Genomic DNA, 21,057 nt, shown 5'->3' on the forward strand with positions numbered 1-21,057 from the left:
ATATTGGGGAGGCTTCAACTTTTAGAAGCCAAGGTGGCCTGCTGTGACGTCGCGCGGAAGCATTCATGTTCAGGGCATGTGAGGGCACAAGCCGGGGTCGAATGGCGCTGCCAGCGAAGAATGAGGCTCAACATGGGCCTATCACGCTTCATAGAAACGAGCCTGGCAGTGCCTCCGGACCACCTGAAGGCGTTCGCGCGGGTAGTTCAGGGTTGTGATGCTGAATGGTGGATTCCGCTGTGCCGAAAGCTCACCGGCGCGCCGGCGGGCTGTGCAACGTGACCCAGCCTGTGCCGCCACTCCTGCAGCACACGCAGGACCATTGCCAAAGCTCCATCAATTTACCCGTCATTGTCGATTGCTTTCTGTCATGACCAGACTCAGCTTCGGGCGGATCCGTTCTAATCGATAATCAATGCCTCGTTTATCAACATGGCCGTCGGGGGGCAGCTTATCCTCGAAACATCGCGCACGAATGCCCCAAGGCTGAAACGACATGCAACAGATCCGCGTTTGCAGCGGCCTTCACCGAGTGCCCTGGCTCTCTTGTTTGGCGCAGCACAGAACCTTGTTTAGGAAGCAAGATGCGAGGGACTGCTCTGCAGCTTGCATTGAGCAGCGGATAGAGAAGGTTGAACACGGCAGTAAGTACCCAACCATCAATGGTTTTTACCAATTCATGAGGGGAGACGGCAATGATACCGCTTAGTACCCGATTTTGTGTGCCAATGACGTGAGCCGGTCGCAAGAGGCCCTGTCTGCCACATTGGGTCTGCTTGTCTCCTCCTCCATCTTAGTTTGCGGTTAGCCATCACTGTTGGAAAAAAGACCGAGAGTCTTGAAAAATGCCGTTGAACGGTACGGGAGAGGAGTGCTTGAAAAATGCGATGTGAAGGAATAACCAATTTCCATGATCAATGAAAAAGGGCAAAGATCCGAGTGGCTTGCTGGCATGCCGTCAATCATCATCACCACGTATACCCTCGTCTATGCGTCCACGCCATTGGAGACGCATTCGCACTGCGACAAGGCGGGGAAGTGGGTGCGTATGACGCATGAGCTGCCAAGACAAGCTTCGTGGGATAGGAAAGGCAATAGGTTTTTCGACTTGCGTTGGCGACGAGGAGCAACACCTCACTGGAGTTACCCGCAAATCAGCCTTGCTGAAGGCATAGACGGCCTTCCCACACGAACCGATTTCCCCCGACGTGCAGCCTAACGGAAATTTTCTGTCGAGCGCACCACAAGGCATTTCTTGAGGCTGTACTTGCCTTCTTTGGACTGCTCTCCTCTCTTGGGTGTAGGTGACAGACTTGAATGAAGCTAATACGAGTTTCTTCCCATGCCGTTGCAGGACTTCGTGGCTACTCTCCTGGATGCATTGAGGCTGGGTCCGGAATCCGTACTTGTCTTCTCCATTGGACAGCGGTATTCATCGAAGACAGCGAAGAGACGGGGCTGAATTCGCTGCTTGCCGTCTTATATATGCGCACATGCGCAATCCGTCGTGCTCGTATTTGCTCGGAGAAGGCGCTGGAAAAGGAGAAGGACTGGAGGGGACAATCCGAGAACCGAACCAATGCCAAATCATGTCATTACGCTGACTGATCTTGACTGTGGGGTGGCAGCAAGGTACCCGCAAAAACCTAAATTCAAGATGTATCCGTCGACGAAGCGGGGCATAAAGAGACGTTTGCTGATTTCTGGACCGAATCGGTCGAGCAAATGAACGTCCAAGTCTCTATAGGGCCCGTATGCATAGAGACCCCAGTCGATGACCAATGAGAGCAGAGACCAGGGCATGGCTTTATCGCAAAAGAGCTGTATTACTGCATTGACACAGCTCCTATCACCGGAGCGGCGAAGGAGCAGAGCTGGCGGGGGTCGAGGGGTGTTTGGAGGAGGCTGGCGATTCGGTCGGGAGCCAGGTACGGTCGGCATGACTCTGTTCCTCGAGACGGTCGGGGCTTGGCTTGGGGCGGCGACAGCGGCCGTCGAGGTGAGGTGTTGTTCAGGTCGGGGGTGGAGGGCGGAAGGCTGTCCTCATGATCAGAGCCAGGGTCCGCGGATGCAGCCAATCAACAGACTATCAATAGGAGCCCCTGCGAACTTGGACGTAATACTAGCCGCTAAGCGCAGGACGAACCGAGCGACTCTTAGTTTCCAAAGTACAACACCTTAAGCGCAGGTATAGACGTGAGCTGCGGATACACTCGGCATGGCCTGAAATCTCTTACTTTCACGGGTTCCGTCTATAAAGGGGCGTCGCTTCCCTGGTCCTGCTCTCTTTTTCCCCATCCAAATCGCTGCCCTACCCGCTCCTTAGTACCTTGCATCACGTCGTAAACACCACCCCGCATTCCACATCTACACAACAATCATCTTTTTATCTGCACACCCACACACACACACACACACACACACACACACCATGGCTCCTTCAGCTGTCACCAACGGCGCTGCTAACGGCACCGCCCTCAATGCCTCGGCCAAAACTTTCAATCCCACAGCCTCGCGCTTCCACACTGCATCCTCCGACGAGGCCTTCCACGCCGAGCATGAACATGCCGCGCACAACTACCACCCGCTTCCCGTCGTCTTTTCGCGCGCTTCTGGCGTTGACGTGTGGGACCCCGAAGGCAGGCAAGTTCAGCCCCTTGGCCCATCTTGAGTAATGCGACTGACCGCAACAGACACTACCTCGACTTCCTGTCGGCCTACAGCGCCGTGAACCAAGGGCACTGCCATCCCGAACTCGTCAAGGCCCTGGTCGACCAAGCCTCGCGTTTGACTCTTAGCAGCCGCGCTTTCTACAACGATGTCTTCCCTCGCTTCGCTGAATATGTGACCAAGACCCTCGGCTTTGACATGGTGATGCCCATGAACACGGGCGCCGAGGCCGTCGAAACGGCGGTCAAGATTGCCCGCAAATGGGGATACAAGGTCAAGGGCATTCCAGAGAACCAGGCGCTGGTCTTTAGTGCTCAGGAGAACTTCCACGGTCGCACTGTTCGTCGCCGCCCCTTGCGATGCTGCTGTCCTGGATCGAATGCTGACGATGATGTCACAGTTCGCCGCGATCACCATGTCCACGGACCCCGAGTCTCGCGACAACTACGGCCCCTATCTCCCCGGCATTGGTAGCGTTGATCCCGCAACCAACCAACCAATCCGCTACAACAACGTCGACGATGTGCGGAGAGTCCTCGAGGCACATGGCAAGAACACTGCCGCCTTTCTGGTGGAGCCGATCCAGGGCGAAGCCGGCATTGTCGTGCCAGATAACAGCTACTTGACCGAGGTCAAGGCGCTGTGTGAGAAGCACAACGTCCTCCTGATCTGCGACGAGATTCAGACAGGTATCGCGCGAACGGGTCGCATGCTTTGCCACGAGTGGAGCGGCATCAAGCCAGACTTGGTGCTGCTGGGCAAGGCCATCTCGGGCGGCATGTACCCTGTGTCATGTGTGCTGGGCTCCAAGGAGGTGATGCTCACGGTTGAGCCTGGCACCCACGGCTCCACGTACGGCGGCAACCCTCTGGGCTCTGCCATCGCAATCAGGGCGCTCGAGATCATTCAGGAGGAGAACATGGTGGAGCGTGCAGAGAAGCTTGGCAACGTCTTCCGCGAGGGTCTGAGGAAGATCGACAACCCGATGATCACCCTCGTTCGCGGCAAGGGCCTGCTCAATGCCATTGTCATTGACGAGGGCAAGACCAACGGCCACAGCGCTTGGGATCTCTGCATGCTGTTCAAGGAGAAGGGTTTGCTGGTATGTCGTTGCTTCGCACCAGCCCAAATCTCAACGCAAGCTGCTAACAGAACCTCAGGCCAAGCCAACCCACCAGAACATCATCCGCCTGGCGCCCCCGCTCGTCATCACGGAGGAGCAAATCCAAAATGCGCTGGACATCATCCGCGACGCGATAAACGAGCTTCCAAACCTTCCGAAGAATGCTCACGCCGGTGCGGGCCATTAAGAGGGGATATTTGGATCCCGTGTTGGTCTTTCCTATGAAAGAGATGCTTTGTGTGCGTGAATTGATACCCATATACCGCAAGCATTAGAGCGGGCCTGGTGAGAAACATGGAAGACGAAGACGGGGGCGGCAATTGTCCGCACGCGTTGCTTTGGCTTTGGAGCCTGTCCAATGTATTCCTGTTGCTACTGCCGCCGATTGGTTCGTCGGCAATTCGTTGTTGTATGTACATGTACACACAATTGCATCGCGCTTGCTGCTTCGCCTGTGCGTTTGCCTGTTGCAAAAGCCTGTCTCAACAACGTGCTTTTCTCCCTCTGTCCCCATGAGCCATGTGCAATTCTCCATCCTCTCCTTACTCGACTCCAGCTGCCTTCTGACTACCATCGCCCCGCCGCGTGGATCTCATCGCCATGCCCGTTGGCTCTCCTCGTTTCCTCCAACAAGAGCAAAAACAACCTTTCGAAATCCACATGGAGCAGGTGAACGGTTCGAAGCTTGGTGCCAAAAATCGGGGCACGCACAGGAGAGGGAAAAAAGACAAAAAGGAAACCCCCCCCCCCCCCCCCCCCCCCCCCCCCCCCCCCCCCCAAAAAAAAAAGCTTTGCGAGATGAGTATTCATACCCCTGGTCTGGTAGTCGATGGTAGGAGACATTCAAGCGCAACCCCGCTTACCTCACGGTCAAAATTAAGGAGCATTCAAGCATCCATCTCTACAGGACACACAGTGACAAGCAGCGAACCAAGGCCCAGTTCGCGAAAACCCGTACGTGTGTGTCTGTGTGTGTGTGTGTGTCACGATTTTTTTTTTTTTTTTTTTTTTTTGGCTACCAATTTGCCAGGATGTAGCACACCTACCTGTATGTAAGCTTGAACTGTTTTGCCTTTTGGCCTTTCGCCGCACCGCCGCACCGCCGCACCGCCGCTCTGCTCCCCGGCGCAAAACAACCTACTTTCTCGGCTTTCTCTGCGCGTCGCGCCTGCCACTAACACCTCGCTGGCGCGCAAGAGCGGCGGAGCGGCGCCGTGCCCACGTTTTCTGTGAGGCTGGCTATGAAGGAACTAGGTGGGCAGAGGGAAGGGGACGGCGCCGTTTCGCTGCTCTTGCGTGATGTGATGCACACCCATACCACAATCCGGGAGCATATTGGGTGCAGAAAGAAAGGAAGTGAGACGTGATTGAGGGAGCGGTTGCTTGCCATTATGACCGCGCCCTGGGAGCAGTCGTCCGCCACTCAAAAGTGTGTCATTTTCTCAACACCCACAGGAGGAGCAACTGTTGCAAAGGACTTGTGCAAGGTTGACGCACTTGCTGCATGTAGTTGAATGATAGTGACGTTGGTGGCCGAGGCCGCGGTGGCGGCGGCGGCGGCGGCGCTGGAACAGGGGCGACGGCAGGGTAGGACGAAGGTTTGGACGATTTTTTTCATTGCTTCTTCTTTGGTTCTTTTTTCTTTTGCTTGCGCGGATGCTTGGCGACGTTGCGCCTTGAGTCAGTTGGCGGATGCTTGGTATGGTGCCTGCCACACCGGTGGCGAATGAATCTTCGTCGACTGTCGGATTATGTCTACTCGGGAGGCCTGCGCGTGAGAGGCGAGAGAACGAGGAGATGTAGGGTGAAGTGGATTTGGGGCCTAGAATGATTTGGAAAGAGCCCGGTGAAGCCTGAGGGGATGATGCGACAGGCGCTTGGCTGATTGACTCTTTTTTTCGAGGACGAATTTCAAGGTCTTTATAGAAAGTCGAAAGTTACTGTGTTGGTCCTGCGCGATTGTCAAGTAGACAGGTAAAAGGGCCCTGAGCCTCGATGACATGGAGCAAAATCTGGCGAGAGCGAAGAAGGTTGGACCGGCTCGCCCGCGATGCATGTCATCATCCATCCCGGCCTCCAAGCCCGGTCCGCTTCATGCGCATGGCACTTCGCTCGACAAACGGCACGACTAACTGTCGCTAGCCAGGCAGTTCTGGCAACGGCGAGGCCTTGGCGTGGTATGCGCTGCTACGACACGCGCGGGCAACTGTAGTATTGCTGAACGCGGTGTGTTGTATAAGCCGTCTTGGTCGTCTAGTTTCCTGTTTCGGTGCGCGCGAGCATAGAGCAAGGTGGAAATTGGCCCATTTGCGTAGGCAGGTGGGAAGCGCATGACCCACGCCTCGCTTTCTGTGCTTGTTCGTGGTCGCAAAAGGCAGCTCTGTGGGCGCCGAGGGTCTTCATTGGTAGGTTGGTAAGTTGGTGGGTTGAGAAGTGAGAGCATTACAGTGAGGTGACATTGCAAGTGGGATGGCGAGTAAACAACAGCCCACTACTTCTACAATCCGAACCCAAGTGGATTAGAGATGCGAGTTGGACGTGGGCCGAAAAGGTCTGGTCGGAGATAGAGATGTTGGTTGCAATATCACCATGACGAGTACTGTCGACTAATGCAGACATTCTATGTGTGCTGAGGTGAGGTGGGTGGGAGCAGCAGACCTGAGTCGATATAGGATCACCGTGGGGCAGAGGATCATGATCATCCTTCCATCAAGGCCACCACACCAGGCAGAAAGTGAAGATCCAGATGGGGGCGGCCTTTCCTCCAACGTATCTATTTCGCTTTGATAGGGGTTCGTGCGGTAGGCAACGCGTGTACCAGGGTGGTGGTCTGTTTGGTTCCGCCGTTTGTCGTCCGTTCGGTTCTGGGGCGTCTCTCTAGTGAATGGATTCATGTTGATGCTCACTTCCACCATGAGGGTAGTAGCAACGGCGACCCCGTGCGCCTGTAAAGTCTAGGCGGTAAATTTAGGTCAACTAAACCACGAAGCTACAAGTACTTATATGTCAGCATCTCGCTTCACCTGGGACGCTAACCTGGCTCTTGGGCGCCACTTGCATCGGCTGTCAGCATAGCCGTGCTTGCCCTGAAGGTGTATCCTTTGAGAAGAATGGGCGCCGGTACCAACCATTGCTGACTGATACCGCATCGCCGGTCAAAGACCACGGAGGACGGCCCGCTTACCAACAGACAGCGAATGTTGGCATGGTCTCGGGTCCGTTTCATGCAGTCACTGCTTGGGCTGCCACCGCCAGTGACGAGTCTGTTGTCCGGTTGCGGGCGTGCGCCCCCGCGCGCCTCTTCTCATCCTCAAAGCAAGTGCAGGCCGCAGAGGGTAAGCAACGCGAAAGCGAGCGAAAAGCTCGGATTGCAGAGCCCGGACCACGCGGTCTGCAAAAGAAATGACAGCGCTGGGCCAGTGCTCGTTGTCGGGACGGGAGGAATGTAACGATGCGTTTGGCGACGGCGCCGCTGGTGCGACCGACCGAAGATAGGTAGGCAGTTGGGCGGTGATTGACGAGACGGTGAGACGGTGAGACGGACGGAGATGGGGAGACGGACAACGAAAGACGGACGTGGCAGTCGTTGATCATGTGTCGACCTGGGTAGTTGGCGTATTCGTTCCTCCACCCCCAAAAAAAAAATAAAAAATAAAAAATAAAAAAAAAGGCGGAATGTATGTACGCTCGTCTCAGCATCGGCCACCGGAAATGTGGCCTTCCGACGAATCATGATGATAAGACAGCAGATGCAAGCCGTAACGTTGACGAAGGGGCTAGATTGTTGTAGCATAAATGCCGATGTTCTTCGCTGTCGTTGAGCCCTGGACAAAAGCAAAGACCAGATTAGGCTCAAACTGCAAGATTCCGCCCGAGAATCCTGAGCTTAACGGTGTTAGAGTCAGAACGGAGGCTCCGTCGCCAAGGAGGCTTGGTTGGCCTTCATGTCAGGCATACCTTACCCGGCCTCGGTGCCATCCGAATTGCTCGCACAATCCTAGGAATAACAAAGAGAGAAGCCATCCATCTTACGCAATCCACCCACATAGCTGCCAGGCCAGGACCAAAGTTGTCGGCCGCCGCATGCTTGAAGCGGACACCTAATGGCGGCTGCATCTAGTCACCGTGGGTGCGTGCGTGCGTGTGTGTCCGCCTGCACTGCACCGTTTCCCCCCCTCATTCCCGAACCAATCGCATTGCCGCCATTGTTGCCCTGCCCTTCTTCGAGAAAAGAGCCGTCATAGAAGGAAAAACCCCCAGGGCATAGCACGGCCCGGCGTTACGGCAAAGTCCATGCGACGCCTCTCAGCCCCCCCCCCCCCCCCCCCCCCCACACATCCATATCTATCTAGCCTGCACTGTGCCCGTCTGTCTCTTCGCCTCAAGACATGGTAACTAATGTGCCCTGATCAATCCACTGCTGCTGTCCTCCTTTTATCTTCCTCCTCTTCCGCCGCCTCCTCCTCCTCCTCCTCCTCCCCCATCTCCTCCACCTCGCCCCTCCATCCTTTGCCATAGCTCTCGAGGCATGGCCGACTCTGGCCGCGAAAAGCAGGACTGGCAGTTCAATGCCACCGAAGCTGCCGCTACCGCCACCACCATCCATCCCGACGAACCTGTCGCAACCGCCCCCCTCGACAGAGTTGTCACAGAGAAAGAACTGAATCCTGATAGCCATCCACACGGAGACTCCAAGGACGCCAGCGCAACTCCCCGTTCCGTTTCCGAAGGGAGCACCGACGATGTCGTCGAGACTAAGAGCCAGACGCCAAAAGTTGAAACCCAAAAAAGGGAATGGAGCAGAACATTGAATCCCCTCAAGTGGGGCAAGCTTCCACCTGTGCCAGAAGAAAGGACTGTATCAAAAGAATATGGAGCCAACTGGCTCAGCCAACTCACCTTCCAATGGATGTCGCCAATCATGAGTGTAAGCGCCTTACCCGAGCCTGCGTCACCACTCAATCTACCAACGCTGACTTCACATCCAGGTCGGATACAAACGTCCACTCGAACTAAACGACATCTGGCTGGTGAACCCTGACCGAAGTGCTGAGGTTCTGTCACAGAAACTCTACGAGTCATTCGACAGGCGAGTTGCTGCAGGCAAGGACCGTCCGTTGCTTGGCGCATTGTACGATACGTTCAAGTACGACATTTTCCTTAGCGGCGCCTCCAATTTTGTGACCAGCATGATCCAGGTCATATCGCCTTTTACTCTGCGGTATCTGATCAATTTTGCGACAGAGGCCTATGTCGCTCAGCGCAAAGGCGTCGACGGTCCAGATATTGGTTACGGCATGGGCCTGGTCGTTGCCGTTACCGGCATGCAGGTCATCCAAAGCATCTTGCTGAATCACTTCTTTTACAAGAGCATGATGATTGGTGGTGAATCCAGAGCCGTTCTGATATCTGCCATTTTCGACAAGGCGATGCGCTTATCTGGAAGGGCCAAAGCTGGCGGCAAAGCTCCGGAAAAGCCGCCCGCGGATGTCAAACCAGGCTCCGAGGAAGAAAAGAAATGGTACGAGAAGATGCTCAATTCGAAGAAGGAGGCGAAAAAGGAAAAGGCCGCCGCCGCTGCTGCCGAGGAAGACGAGCAAGGCTGGAGTAATGGCCGTATCGTCAATCTCATGAGCGTCGATACTTACCGAATCGATCTGGCATGCGGCTTTGGACACATGGTGTGGACGTCGCCAGCAGCCATCATCCTCACAATCGCTCTGCTTTTGTACAACTTGACCTACAGCGCGCTGGCCGGGATAGGCTTGATTATCTTCGCCTTGCCGTTGCTCGGAAAAGCCATGAAGAGTCTGTTTAGCCGCCGCGAGTCCATCAACAAGGTCACGGACAAGAGGGTCAGTCTTACCCAGGAGATATTGCAGGCTGTCAGGTTTGTCAAGTACTTTGGCTGGGAGACTTCGTTCCTCGATCGGCTGGCCGTCATCCGCAAACAGGAAGTTGGAATGATCCAGAGCGTTATGACCATCCGCAACGGAATCAACGCCATTGGAATGTCAATACCAGTCTTCGCTGCCATGTTGGCCTTCATCACGTATTCCCTGTCCCAGCACGTCCTGAATCCGGCCCCCATCTTTTCGTCTCTGGCTCTCTTCAACTCGCTTCGTCTGCCGCTCAACTTTCTTCCCCTGGTCCTTGGCCAAATCGTTGATGCCTTGTCATCCGTCAAACGTATAGAAGAATTCCTCCTCGCTGAAGAAGCCGACGAAAAGGTCCGGTGGGACAACCAGCTCCCAGAGGCTCTTGTCGTCAAGGACGCAAACTTCACGTGGGAATATTCTCCATCTGGAAACACCAAGGACATCACGAGGCTGGATCCCAAAAAGGCCAAAAAGGAGCAGAAGCAGGCGGAGAAACGTGCGGCGAAAGAAGGTATCGGCCTGAGCGAGTACACTGAGAAACCCCGGAAAGACGAGAAACCACCATTCGAGCTGCACGACATCAATCTCGCAGTCCAGCGCCGCGAACTCATTGCCGTCATTGGAACTGTTGGATCAGGCAAGAGTTCCTTGCTAGGAGCGCTGGCTGGCGATATGCGGAGAACCTCTGGAGAAGTGATTCTGGGTGCCGGGCGCGCCTTTTGCCCTCAGTATGCCTGGATCCAGAATGCCACGGTCAAGGACAACATCATTTTCGGGAAGCCGATGCGACAAGATTGGTACGATGCCGTGGTCGATGCTTGTGCCCTGCGTGCAGACTTTGACATGTTGCCAAATGGCGACCTGACCGAGATTGGCGAACGTGGTATTACCGTCTCCGGAGGACAGAAGCAGCGCCTGAACATTGCGAGAGCCATCTACTTTGAGACCGACATTGTTCTCATGGACGACCCCTTGAGCGCTGTAGATGCTCACGTCGGTCGTCACATCATGGACAATGCAATTTGCGGTCTATTGCGTGACAAGTGTCGCATCCTGGCAACGCACCAGTTGCACGTCCTCAACCGTTGCGACAGAATCGTGCTCATGGACAACGGGAGGATCGCAGCTATCGACACCTACGACAATCTCCGAGAAAACAATGAGGAATTCAAGAAGCTCTTGGCCTCAACTTCTCAAGAAGGGAAGAAGGAGGAGGAGGATGAAGAAGAAGAACAAGAGGAGATCGAAGAGGAGAAGAAGGATATGCAAAAGAAGGTAGCAAAGAAGCCGGCGGCGGGTCTCATGCAGGCTGAGGAGCGGGCTGTCAAGAGCGTCTCCTGGGGCGTCTACGCGGCCTATTTCAAGGCCGGAGGCTCCATTTTGATGGGCCCGTTGGTTGTGTTTTTGCTCATCTTGTCTCAAGGTGCCAACATTGTCACCAGTCTATGGCTGTCATGGTGGACATCGGACAAGTATGGCATGTCCGAGGGAGCCTACGTGAGTTTACCCGTCGAAGTTATCCACCCTTTGCTAAAACGTCGCAGATTGGCATCTACGCAGGCCTGGGCGCCGTCCAAGCTTTGCTCATGTTCATCTTCTCTGTCGTCCTTTCATACGGTGGTACCGAGGCCTCCAGGTTCATGCTCCACCAAGCCATGCACAGAGTTCTCCGCGCACCCATGTCTTTCTTCGACACGACTCCTTTGGGCCGCATTACCAACCGCTTTTCCAAGGACATTGATGTCATGGACAACAATCTGACGGACTCGATGCGCATGTTCCTCCTGACCCTCGCCATGATAAGTAGTATTTTCGCACTGATCATCGCCTACTTTCACTACTTTGGAATCGCGCTGGCTCCATTGCTCGTCGTGTTTTGGTTCTCGGCCGGCTACTACCGCGCCTCGGCTCGCGAGGTCAAGCGCTACGAGGCCGTATTGCGCAGTACCGTTTTCTCGCGTTTCAGCGAAGCCGTCAATGGTGTTGCTTCCATCCGCGCTTATGGTTTGCAGAACCAATTTTCCAAATCAATCCGGGAGGCGATAGACGACATGGACAGCGCTTATTTCTTGACCTTTTCGAACCAGCGTTGGCTCTCGATCCGCCTGGACGCCATTGGCTGCATTCTCGTCTTCGTCACTGGCCTGCTGGTCGTGACATCCCGTTTCAATGTCTCTCCTTCCATCGCCGGTCTTGTCCTCTCGTACATTCTCTCCATCGTCCAAATGTTCCAGTTCTCGGTTCGCCAGCTCGCCGAAGTTGAAAACAACATGAACTCTACCGAGCGTATCCACTACTACGGCAGCGCTCTGGAACAGGAAGCGCCACTCAAGCTTGCTCCTGTCCGCGAGACCTGGCCTGAGTCTGGAGAAATCAACTTCGACAATGTCCAGATGCGGTACCGTGAAGGGCTTCCTCTCGTCCTTCGTGGATTTTCGATGCATGTCCGCCCTGGTGAACGTATTGGCATCGTTGGAAGGACAGGCGCTGGAAAGTCGACTATCATGTCGACGCTCTTCCGGCTTGTTGAGCTCTCTGGCGGCAAGATTACCATTGATGGTGTTGATATTGGTACGATTGGTCTCGCTGACCTGCGATCCCGTCTTGCCATCATTCCTCAAGATCCCACGCTCTTTCGCGGCACGATCCGCTCCAACCTCGACCCGTTCAACGAGCACTCAGACCTGGAGCTCTGGAACGCGCTGCGCCAAGCTGACCTTGTCGGCCAAGAGGCTTCAATCGAAGACCGCAGCCAGCGCATGCACCTCGACTCGCCCGTCGACGAAGAAGGACTCAACTTCTCGCTCGGCCAACGGCAACTCATGGCGCTGGCGCGAGCACTGGTGCGCGGGGCGCGCATCATCGTCTGCGACGAGGCCACGTCGAGTGTCGACATGGAGACGGACGCCAAGATCCAGCGGACCATGGCTGTGGGATTCCAAGGGCGTACGCTATTGTGCATCGCGCACAGGCTGCGCACCATCATCGGCTACGACCGCATCTGCGTCATGGACAAGGGCTCCATTTCGGAGCTGGGCACGCCGCTCGAGCTGTGGGACATCGAGGGCGGCATCTTCAGAGGCATGTGCGATCGCAGCGGCATCTCGCGCGGGGACGTCGTCGATGCGGCGACGGACGGCGGCATGAACTTTTTGGAGAGGGAACTCACGCGCGAGAGGACAAAGCAAAGCATGAGGAGCATGCGCGAGGTCGAAGAAGAGGCTGAAGTCAAAGCTGAAGCCCCGCCGGTTCCCTCGATGGCAGCGCAAGAGCAGGAGCCGAAGCTGAAGGGGCGAGCGGACGAAGGCGATGACGAGAAGCGCGACTGATGAGCCAGCTCATGACGAATCCGATTCGCCAGAACTGTGAGCAGCCATGTGAGGTGTAGCGGAAGGAAACTTCGACCGTGCTGGTGGTGAGCGACGCGAGCTCAGCGCTTTAAGCTTATTTCCACCCCCAACGACATGCCACCGTCACACGCTACCTTACCGCGATGACACCAGCACCCTCGCAATGAGCGCAGTCATGAAGAGTAATCGGCAAAGAGCACACATGCGCGTCAGCAGCAGCACGCATCCGTAGAGCGCTTTTCCTCAGCTCACTCTCGGTTTCCGCATTTGCATCCGACTAGTTACGACAACCAACGACGGGGCTACCCACCGTCCAACAGTCCATCACTCTCGGTCTCCACCACTCAGACTGCTTTCCGAATACATTTCCCTGCACACCCGGCACAGCAGCAGCGGGCCGTGGCGGGTCTAATGGGAGACAGCCACATGCAGGCGCCGCAGCCATACAGCCATGGCCGCTTGCTTGCCTTGCCTGGCTCGAGTCCTCGTCGGCGCCAGTGGCTTTCCATCACATTTCTCCCGCTTTCACCGAACAATCTAGACACGTCTAGCGCAAGCGACGGCGCACAAGTGGTCGTCGACCTGGGAGGAAAGGGACGGATGTGTGGGACGAACGAACCAACGAGCGAACGATCAGACTAATGACAAGTACGACGTGGAGGCGAGGCGTTTTTTGGGACCGGACGCACGAGCGGCTTGTGTTTTCTTCTTTTCGTCTTTTGGGTAACTTTCTTTAATTATCTTTTCCATTTATTTCTCTTTCTCCTTTCGTCTTTCACTGTTTTCCTGAACGAAGTATGCATACATAGATACATTGGTTGGCTGTCTTCTCAAGACGGGCGGACAGGTGGAGGCTATGTTATGATGATTAATCTCTCTCTACTCTCTACCTTCCTTCTTTCTCTCTATCTGGCTGGAGGACGAGCAAGCGCACATCACTTCAGATCTGCCTCTTTCTCTCTTCCTCTTTTTCGAACTTTGCATTTTATTTGGAGCGCACCAGCAGGGCTGCATGGATGGATGGATGGATGGATGGATGGATGGATGGATATATGACCGACCTACCGACAGTGAACCGACTGTTAGCGAGCGAGCGAGCGAGCAGCATGAGATACGGCATGAGGAATAGGGCTTGTGCGACAAGGAGAGCGGGAGCATATTCGTATACAAACGCACAAGGCGCACATGTTGGTACTAGACGACCGTCTCAGGGATATGACAATGAGACTACGTTGTTCTCTCTATTGACCACAACATTTGAAGGAGAGCCGCGGTTGAATTTTGTAGGATGATTACGTCAATTGCGAACGTGCAACATCGTGTCACTACGGCAGCCAGACCCAAGGAGTATCATTTCTCACTGCACCCGCCGTGGGCGGACACAGGCAGACGAAAAGCAACGGACAGGAAGTGCAAGTGTTCTATGTCTGGTGGCCAGGCAGTGGCGACCTCCCACAATGACGAGGCGCACGGGCTGAAGATGGACGACAAAGGCGACGACGTCAATAAACACAAGGCAAGACGGGTAGTGACATTCTTCGACGTCATGAGGGCTGGGTTGGCTGGTCAAGGAGGGGGGTAAATGGAATCTTGTGGCACGGCAAGGCAGGCGGCAGTCGAACAAACGTCATCTGGGACGTGCTGGATGGGTGTATGTTCGGGACCAGCATCATGGTAGTGGAGGACCTCGAGGTGAAGGGACAACAATGTCTCGGGGAAGAGTGGGATGACTGGCAGGTTCTTGACTCAATGGGGGTTTCATTTTACCGACGCGACAGGACACGACGCGGGTGTGCGGTAGATGCCGTGCATTATGTTATTGTACGGGTCGTTGTGGTGGTAGAAGGTGGTCTAGGGGAGATGCGAGTCGGAGCAGGAAGACGATATCCTGGATTGAATTGGGACGTGGGATTGGGGAGGTGGCACTCGGATGTTGATGTTGCTCAGGTGTTTTGGTGTGCCGCATGGCAAACCCACACCGGTCGTGTTCCATGGCACAGGAATGTCGAGTGTCGCGTCAAGCAACGACCGCAAACAGGCATCCAGCACTTCGGTCTTTGCGTATCTCGGGTTGCTCTCTCGCTCGTAAGGCGCAAAGTCGCCCCCGTACTCGTGTCAAGAGTCTCTTGAGCAAGTGTGTTGGGACGGGGGGGGTCAGGTCAGCGCAGGGCGCAGCAAGGACGTTGCCCCGGGGCGAAGCAAGGAACGTGCGAGTTGTGACGGTTTCGCATGTCGTGGGCCTCGTTCATGCGTGCCTGGGCTGTGGTTTTTTTTTTTTTTTTTTTTTTTTCCTTTTCTTTTCGTTTCTCACGTGGTACTCGCCGCATCTGGCTTGTGGACCATGGCTGTGCGCCCGGTGTGCGGCGCTGGTTGCGGCACGGTGGTGGTGGCCGTTGCTCAGCCTGTTGCAGAGTCAGCGGCCTTTGGGATCTTTCGTTTTCATGTCTTCTTTTTTGAGAGTGGGGAAGAAGCGGTCGCAGGGTCTAGATGGCAGGAATGTAGTGTTTGTGTGGTGGTGGTGGTAGTGGTGGTGATGAGGGCAGATAGGCTGTGGCTGGCACACATGTGAGACAGGCGAGGAACGGACCGGATGGGTCAAGAGGTTGGTCGACGGCATGGCATGTTTGCGCAGACAGAGCGTGTTGGAGAAAAAAGTCAAACATGGGACATGGCGGTTAGGCTTGAGGGCCCTGGAAGTGTCCAGATTTTTGGGTGGATGGTTGGCTGCGATCATCTTGGGCATAATCTCCGCTGCATGAGTCGGCCAATGGGACCATGTGGCGAGCACTGAGAGAGTCTGGTGTTTTCACTGTTACGTTAGGCGTCGGTCGGGGCACAGTTGGACGGGACAAGCGGTTGGCTTTGGGCAAGGCTGTGACGGCTTGACGCCGTGTCACAGTGAATGGCAGACGGGAGCGTGTGCACTGCTGGCGATCAATAGTGGGTTGGGTGCCTGTATAAGAGAGAGAGAGAGAGAGAGAGAGAGAGAGAGAGAGAGAGAGAGAGAGAGAGAGAGAGAGAGAGAGAGAGAGCCTTGTCCCTCCAAGTCCGGGAGTACCACTCTCGCTCTGTGTGTGGCTGTCTGTCTTGTACTCCCACGGCCCGCCGCCTCTTTTGTTAACTCAACGCTCGGTCTCGAATTCTGTTCAGCTTGGCCTCTTCTGCTGTGGCCGCGCACCCCCGGTCGATCACTTTCTTCACTGTCGCCGGCTACACCTCCTATTGCCCCCTGCTCGCACCTCCATCAAAGCTCCTACCACTGCTGCACCAGAATCAATCTCTCCCAATCTTCCCCTCTCCTCTCGCCTCCTGCCGCACTCCACTGCTCTCCACTCTCTGAAAAATTGATCTGGCGCTGGTCCTCAGCTCTGCACTATCGCTCGCTCTTTTTCGCCCTTCCTCTAGCTCAAGCCCCAACTCGACACGGTCCGTTGCCGCCGCTGCGTGTCTTCCCCATAAGGCCCACGCCTTGCGCTGCTCTCGACCAACATCCGGGTCGCGCTTGCTTGCTGGACCGTATAAGAAGGCCCTGGGTGCCTCTGCCTTTACCTCTACCTCTGCGAACATCGTCGCTTCCTGCTGCCACCACCCTCGATTCCGTTACACGATCCCCGACCTTGACGTCTGTTGTACCATCAACATCGAAAACCCTGCTGCGCAGCCCCCTGCTACCCAACTGGTTTACCTTGTTGCGCGTTGCGTCAAGGGCCGGTTCCGACAGCCACTCGTACAACCACCACGCCAGTCCAGCCTCGCCTCCTTGACTGCCTGCAGCTTGGCTGTTAGAAAAACACCTTCTCATCTCCCGCGCCGCAAGCCTCCACGCAACGTCAACAGCCATGGCCAATACCAACTCCGAAAAGACTACCTTTGGCATCACCATTACCAGGCCCGACACCCCCGAAAAGGAGACCGTGTCTCAAGATGCATCGCCCACTACCCCCTTCATCCAAGAACCAGTACCTGTCCTAAAGTCAAAGCCCTCGCAGGCTAGCGACCTTTCCGTCGCCGGCCCCGTGGGGTCTCCTCGTTACGACTCCAGCAATCCTTTCAGCGCCTTTTATCAGCACCCCGAGAGTCGCTCCCACCTCGAAGTCAAGCAAGATGTCGAAAACGGTCTCTTGATCCCAGGCGCCAACGGCGCACCGCTCTCGACTGCCACAACCGCCTCCCAGCCCAAAGTTAGCATGGACGGTCGTGTCAAGGAATGCACCGTCTGGCCCTCCAAACAAACTCTACACGAAAAGGCCAAGGCGGCCAAGGTTCAGCGCGGCAGCTGCCAGTGGTGGGGACGCATGAGTAAGAAGCATCGACTGTGGCTCAAAATCCTCATCGCTCTGACCGTCGTTGCTCTCGCTGTTGGCCTCAGCGTTGGCATCTCGAGGGCTGTTGGAGGCGGTGTTTGGGCCGGTACCGGACAGAGCCGTACTATCCCAAACAATGACTCCTGATGTGGCTTTGCTCACACGTCTTCCTCCACAGGTCCTCTTGGTGACGGAGAAGACGTGAATGAAGCTTAGCAACTCGGTCCGCCTCGCCGCTACACGCGTATCCCTTTGGGCTCGAATAGCGTCATATCGACATCAGGGTCAAAGCGGATATTACTTCCATTGTGGAGCTTCCACACTGTGGCATCTGCGCAAAGATCGACGCCGCGAGGCACATCACCCAACTCTTCGGGCTTTGAACGACAGCGTTCCATGATTCTCGTAATTGCTTTACTCCTTGCTCTCCTTTGTTGGTTGCAAAACAAGGCGTTGGTCATCGCATTCATACCGAGCGCACACAGGCTTTGCATCTTTGATGCCTTGTCGTGGTCTGGATACGACACTTTTTATACCCCAAGACGGTCCCATCGCAAGAGCAGGCTGAAAAGGCTTCTACATATCGTGTACAGGGACTTTCTATTCTCCCCACCTAGATGTTCATTCTTGTCACTCTTCTCCTTGTTCGGGCGTCAAAAGGAAACGGGGGGCTGCTGCTGCTGCTACTTTTGTCTTTTTTGCGGAAATCGTGGGTTCTCTATTTCTCCGCCAATGGTCATTCGTGGATTGGAACGGTTCATTGGAACGTAACAAGGACCGCTGTCCGCTGGCGCGCCGGTGCGGTCTTCTTTTCATTCTGCGTACATACCTTGGTCAAAATCCACCTTTTTCCAGCGCATGGTTTTAAGAGCATACTGCATCTGAGTGGGAGCTGTCATGTTCCAGGCTCTTCAAATGTCTTCCAAGGATTCCTAATCCCAACGCCATCACGTTGGACCAGACGGGCCTTTGTTGGTGCCATGCGTCAGTCACAGAACGGCCGCGGGAGCGATTGAAAGCAAAACACGGGAGGGCAGGGAATAAGTGTCTTTAGGGCTCGGCGTCAGGGTTAGACCCAGCCTTGCCAGCTCCACCCAATCTTGTCCAAATGATGCGCCGGCGCGCTCAGGAACAGAACCGGGCTTGTCTTGGTATCACCTCTCACGACCATCACGACGTTTCCGCGCCCAAGGCGTCAACGTGCCCGACGATAGCACTACATGCTCAAAACTCGCAAAAAAAGAGTTCTATGAGTCTCATTCTTCGTCAGCGCCAGGAATTACTTGCGCAATTCTCGCCGAGGGTTTCTCAAGCTTCACATCCTGGCGCTTCTCCTCTTCTCGAAAATTGTCTCTTACTCATTTCACTAACTTTGTCCACATGATTGGCAGCTCGACTACGAGGGAGGAGAGCATTCTTATTCGAAACACGAACCTGAATTTTCAAGGTTGAGTTCGAGCTCGAGTCCCTTCCTTTCTCACTCTCTTTCCGAGATCGTCTGCGGCAAGCCGACATCAAACATTCTTTTTGCTCGCGGAGGTGCAGCAGCAGCAGCAGCAGCAGCTAGGTAAAACTCTGCCAGGCTGAGGAAGCGCCTTGCAGCCTCAATCTTTTACATTTATCAGTCACTCTTTCAGGTTTTGTCATTGAAAAGCAGGATGCGCTGGCGCATACGTCGTGATCGGGGGCACTCGGACGCTGTGCTCTCCTCCCTCACGACCACCACGCTTCCTCTTCCCTTCTCGGTCCTCAGCACGCTGCTCCTCCTCCTCCTCCTCCTTAACCTCCCATCGCTCGCACGCGCAGATGGCACGACCGTCGTCTCGGCGACGTCAACCATGACGCTCATCAACACGGTTACCAACACTGGCACTCCGCCGCCGCCGCCCACACCGACGGCCAATGCTACGGCCACGGCGTCGTTTGGTGGCTTGCTGCCCATCGCTACAGGCATCCCCGAGTCGTCGCCAGACTTTGCTTTTGCCGACGATGTCACGTTTGCAGCGGGCGTGCTTTTCGCTGTCAATCAGCTCCGTGCGAGGCACCACGCACTGCCGCTGGTGTGGGACCCGAAGCTCGCGACGTACGCCGGATGGTGGGCCAACGGGTGCAATTTCACGAAGTCGGTAAGTGTCGAGTGATCAGTATCATTTATCAACCATCTACCATTTCCAATTGTTTGCAAGAAGATCCAGCACGCGCACCTGTCGTGTGTCGACAGGGAACTGAGCTGTCGGCGCTGCCCCCGAACATCCCAAGCTGTCTCCACAAATACCCGCGAAAGCTGCCCCCCTGCCCTGCCTTTCCCCAGTCTTCACCCCTCGTCTCTTGCCCCCACCCCCGTCCTGTGGCGTGACCCCTTCCCCACACCATCCCTCCGTTGCTCTCGGGGGTTCCCCCCTTCCCTTGTGTTGGATTTCGGGTCGCGGCAAAGGAAGAAATGGATCTGTCCGCTCCGCCCGCTCCGCCCGCTCCGCTCTGGCCGGTCCGTTCGGAGTAGTCGATTCCATCAGACTCCACTCGACTCCGCCGCGAAATCCTGGCCTCCTGCTCTGTCTGGACTGGGGTCTTGCCTACTTCAATTCCTTCAAGACGTCTCTTCCAAAACATCCCAAGTCCCCCCACCACACATGACAGCCGAACTAACCTCCACCCCCACCACCAGTTCTCCCCACACACCGAACTCCTCCTACAAAACGCGTCCGCGCCCGCCTCCTCCGTCGTCGACACATGGGCCGACACATCGTACACGCCCGCCTCGGCGCGGCGCGCCGACAACTTCACGGCGCTGATCTGGAAGTCGTCCAACAGCATCGGCTGCGGCCGGCAGCAGTGCAGCGACAAGCCGACCAACTCGCCCTTCTACGACCCGGCCGCGCTGGCCGCCAAGGCCAAGGACAAGGTCGACGAGTGGGGCGAAGGGAAGCTGAAAGATGACAGCGAGGGCGAGGGCGAGTTGGGCGTCATACATGGCGATCCGCCGGCGAAGGCGGGAAGCGGCGGTGCCAAGGCCGACGGGTGGTTCGTTGTCTGTGAGGTTGCGCCGCAGGGTAACGTTGAGGGGCAGTACACGCAGAATGTTGATGGCTGGGGCGATGGCAGTGGGAGAGGGGAGGGGTGGCGGCAGGAGGGCGTCTTGGGGAAATCGAAAGACAGTGGCGCGGGCATGTCGGCGGGAGCGGGCAAGGAGCGCATCGCGGTATGGGCCGGTTGGGTTTTTACTGGTTTGGCTGTCGCCATGGGCATGTGGGCGTAGTAGCTTGTGCGGTATCGCTGTGCTCTTCTTCTTCGTTCTTCGGGCTGGCTGTGGTGAGCTTTGCTTGTCTGGTTGTTTGACCGGCTGGCTGGCTGGCTGGCCGGTTGGCTTGCGCTGCGCTGGCAGACGAGGAGGCTTCGGTCTTTGCGTTTCCTTGCGCGAGGGACGGCAGTGGATTACGTTTGAGACGATGTGGTTCTTCTTTTCGTGCATTTATATGAGCTTGATCTGATTTCAGTCCTTGCTGAATCTGCAGTATCCTCAAGACGTGGTGAGCTTTGCAAGAAGTGAGCATCAGTCTGTTGCAATCTGCGGAGCCATCGCGGAAGCTTTCTGGCTAGGACCAAGGCTTGATGACAAAAATTGTGGCATACACAACATGTGTACAAAGTAAGCGAGATGATTTGGAGCGTTCCCCTGGACGACCTAGGAGCAATCGAACCTCTCCCTTTCCGCTCGCAGACGGGCATGGGGG

The 21,057-nt window shown here is 55.7% G+C and overlaps 5 protein-coding genes across 5 annotated transcripts; 4 read left to right on the forward strand and 1 right to left on the reverse strand.

Annotated features, from left to right (window-relative positions):
* Positions 1–2,159: 2,159 nt before the first annotated feature.
* Positions 2,160–4,066, forward strand: IWZ02DRAFT_123656 (ornithine aminotransferase-like protein). Its single transcript, XM_066761503.1, has 4 exons — positions 2,160–2,643; positions 2,694–3,009; positions 3,071–3,772; positions 3,831–4,066. Exons 1-4 carry the CDS (start codon positions 2,432–2,434, stop codon positions 3,978–3,980), a joined length of 1,380 nt encoding a protein of 459 aa, XP_066625907.1. The 5' UTR covers positions 2,160–2,431; the 3' UTR covers positions 3,981–4,066.
* A 2,839-nt stretch (positions 4,067–6,905) lies between these two features.
* On the reverse strand, positions 6,906–7,830 carry IWZ02DRAFT_123667 (uncharacterized protein). Its single transcript, XM_066761504.1, has 2 exons — positions 7,756–7,830; positions 6,906–7,617 (listed from the first exon to the last, which is right to left on the reverse strand). Exon 2 carries the CDS (start codon positions 7,584–7,586, stop codon positions 7,104–7,106), a length of 483 nt encoding a protein of 160 aa, XP_066625908.1. The 5' UTR covers positions 7,587–7,617; positions 7,756–7,830; the 3' UTR covers positions 6,906–7,103.
* Positions 7,831–8,139: 309 nt separating this feature from the next.
* On the forward strand, positions 8,140–13,001 carry IWZ02DRAFT_473266 (P-loop containing nucleoside triphosphate hydrolase protein; the record flags this gene model as incomplete). Its single annotated transcript, XM_066768983.1, has 4 exons — positions 8,140–8,720; positions 8,782–11,169; positions 11,217–12,791; positions 12,831–13,001. Exons 1-4 carry the CDS (start codon positions 8,322–8,324, stop codon positions 12,999–13,001), a joined length of 4,533 nt encoding a protein of 1,510 aa, XP_066625909.1. The 5' UTR covers positions 8,140–8,321.
* Positions 13,002–16,615: 3,614 nt separating this feature from the next.
* On the forward strand, positions 16,616–17,708 carry IWZ02DRAFT_123738 (uncharacterized protein). Its single transcript, XM_066761507.1, has one exon. It carries the CDS (start codon positions 16,862–16,864, stop codon positions 17,471–17,473), a length of 612 nt encoding a protein of 203 aa, XP_066625910.1. The 5' UTR covers positions 16,616–16,861; the 3' UTR covers positions 17,474–17,708.
* Positions 17,709–18,663: 955 nt separating this feature from the next.
* IWZ02DRAFT_123726 (uncharacterized protein) lies at positions 18,664–20,670 on the forward strand. Its single transcript, XM_066761505.1, has 2 exons — positions 18,664–19,452; positions 19,992–20,670. The coding sequence occupies exons 1-2, from the start codon at positions 18,985–18,987 to the stop codon at positions 20,580–20,582; spliced, it is 1,059 nt and encodes a 352-aa protein (XP_066625911.1). The 5' UTR covers positions 18,664–18,984; the 3' UTR covers positions 20,583–20,670.
* The last annotated feature ends 387 nt before the right edge of the window (positions 20,671–21,057 follow it).

Source organism: Phyllosticta citriasiana (genome assembly GCF_038021145.1).
Source record: "Phyllosticta citriasiana strain CBS 120426 chromosome Unknown IWZ02scaffold_2, whole genome shotgun sequence".
In the NCBI taxonomy this organism is placed as follows: domain Eukaryota; kingdom Fungi; phylum Ascomycota; class Dothideomycetes; order Botryosphaeriales; family Phyllostictaceae; genus Phyllosticta; species Phyllosticta citriasiana.

What these genes read in the sequence shown, in the direction of transcription:
- IWZ02DRAFT_123738 (XM_066761507.1), top strand. Translation starts at nt 16,862, where the DNA reads ATGGCCAATACCAACTCCGAAAAGACTACCTTTGGCATCACCATTACC.
- IWZ02DRAFT_123656 (XM_066761503.1), top strand. Translation starts at nt 2,432, where the DNA reads ATGGCTCCTTCAGCTGTCACCAACGGCGCTGCTAACGGCACCGCCCTC. An exon ending in AGAACTTCCACGGTCGCACT is followed by an intron (nt 3,010 to 3,070) that starts GTTCGTCGCCGC and finishes ATGATGTCACAG; the next exon opens with TTCGCCGCGATCACCATGTC. An exon ending in TCAAGGAGAAGGGTTTGCTG is followed by an intron (nt 3,773 to 3,830) that starts GTATGTCGTTGC and finishes ACAGAACCTCAG; the next exon opens with GCCAAGCCAACCCACCAGAA.
- IWZ02DRAFT_123726 (XM_066761505.1), top strand. Translation starts at nt 18,985, where the DNA reads ATGCGCTGGCGCATACGTCGTGATCGGGGGCACTCGGACGCTGTGCTC. An exon ending in GGTGCAATTTCACGAAGTCG is followed by an intron (nt 19,453 to 19,991) that starts GTAAGTGTCGAG and finishes CCCCACCACCAG; the next exon opens with TTCTCCCCACACACCGAACT.
- IWZ02DRAFT_123667 (XM_066761504.1), bottom strand. Translation starts at nt 7,586, where the DNA reads ATGCTACAACAATCTAGCCCCTTCGTCAACGTTACGGCTTGCATCTGC.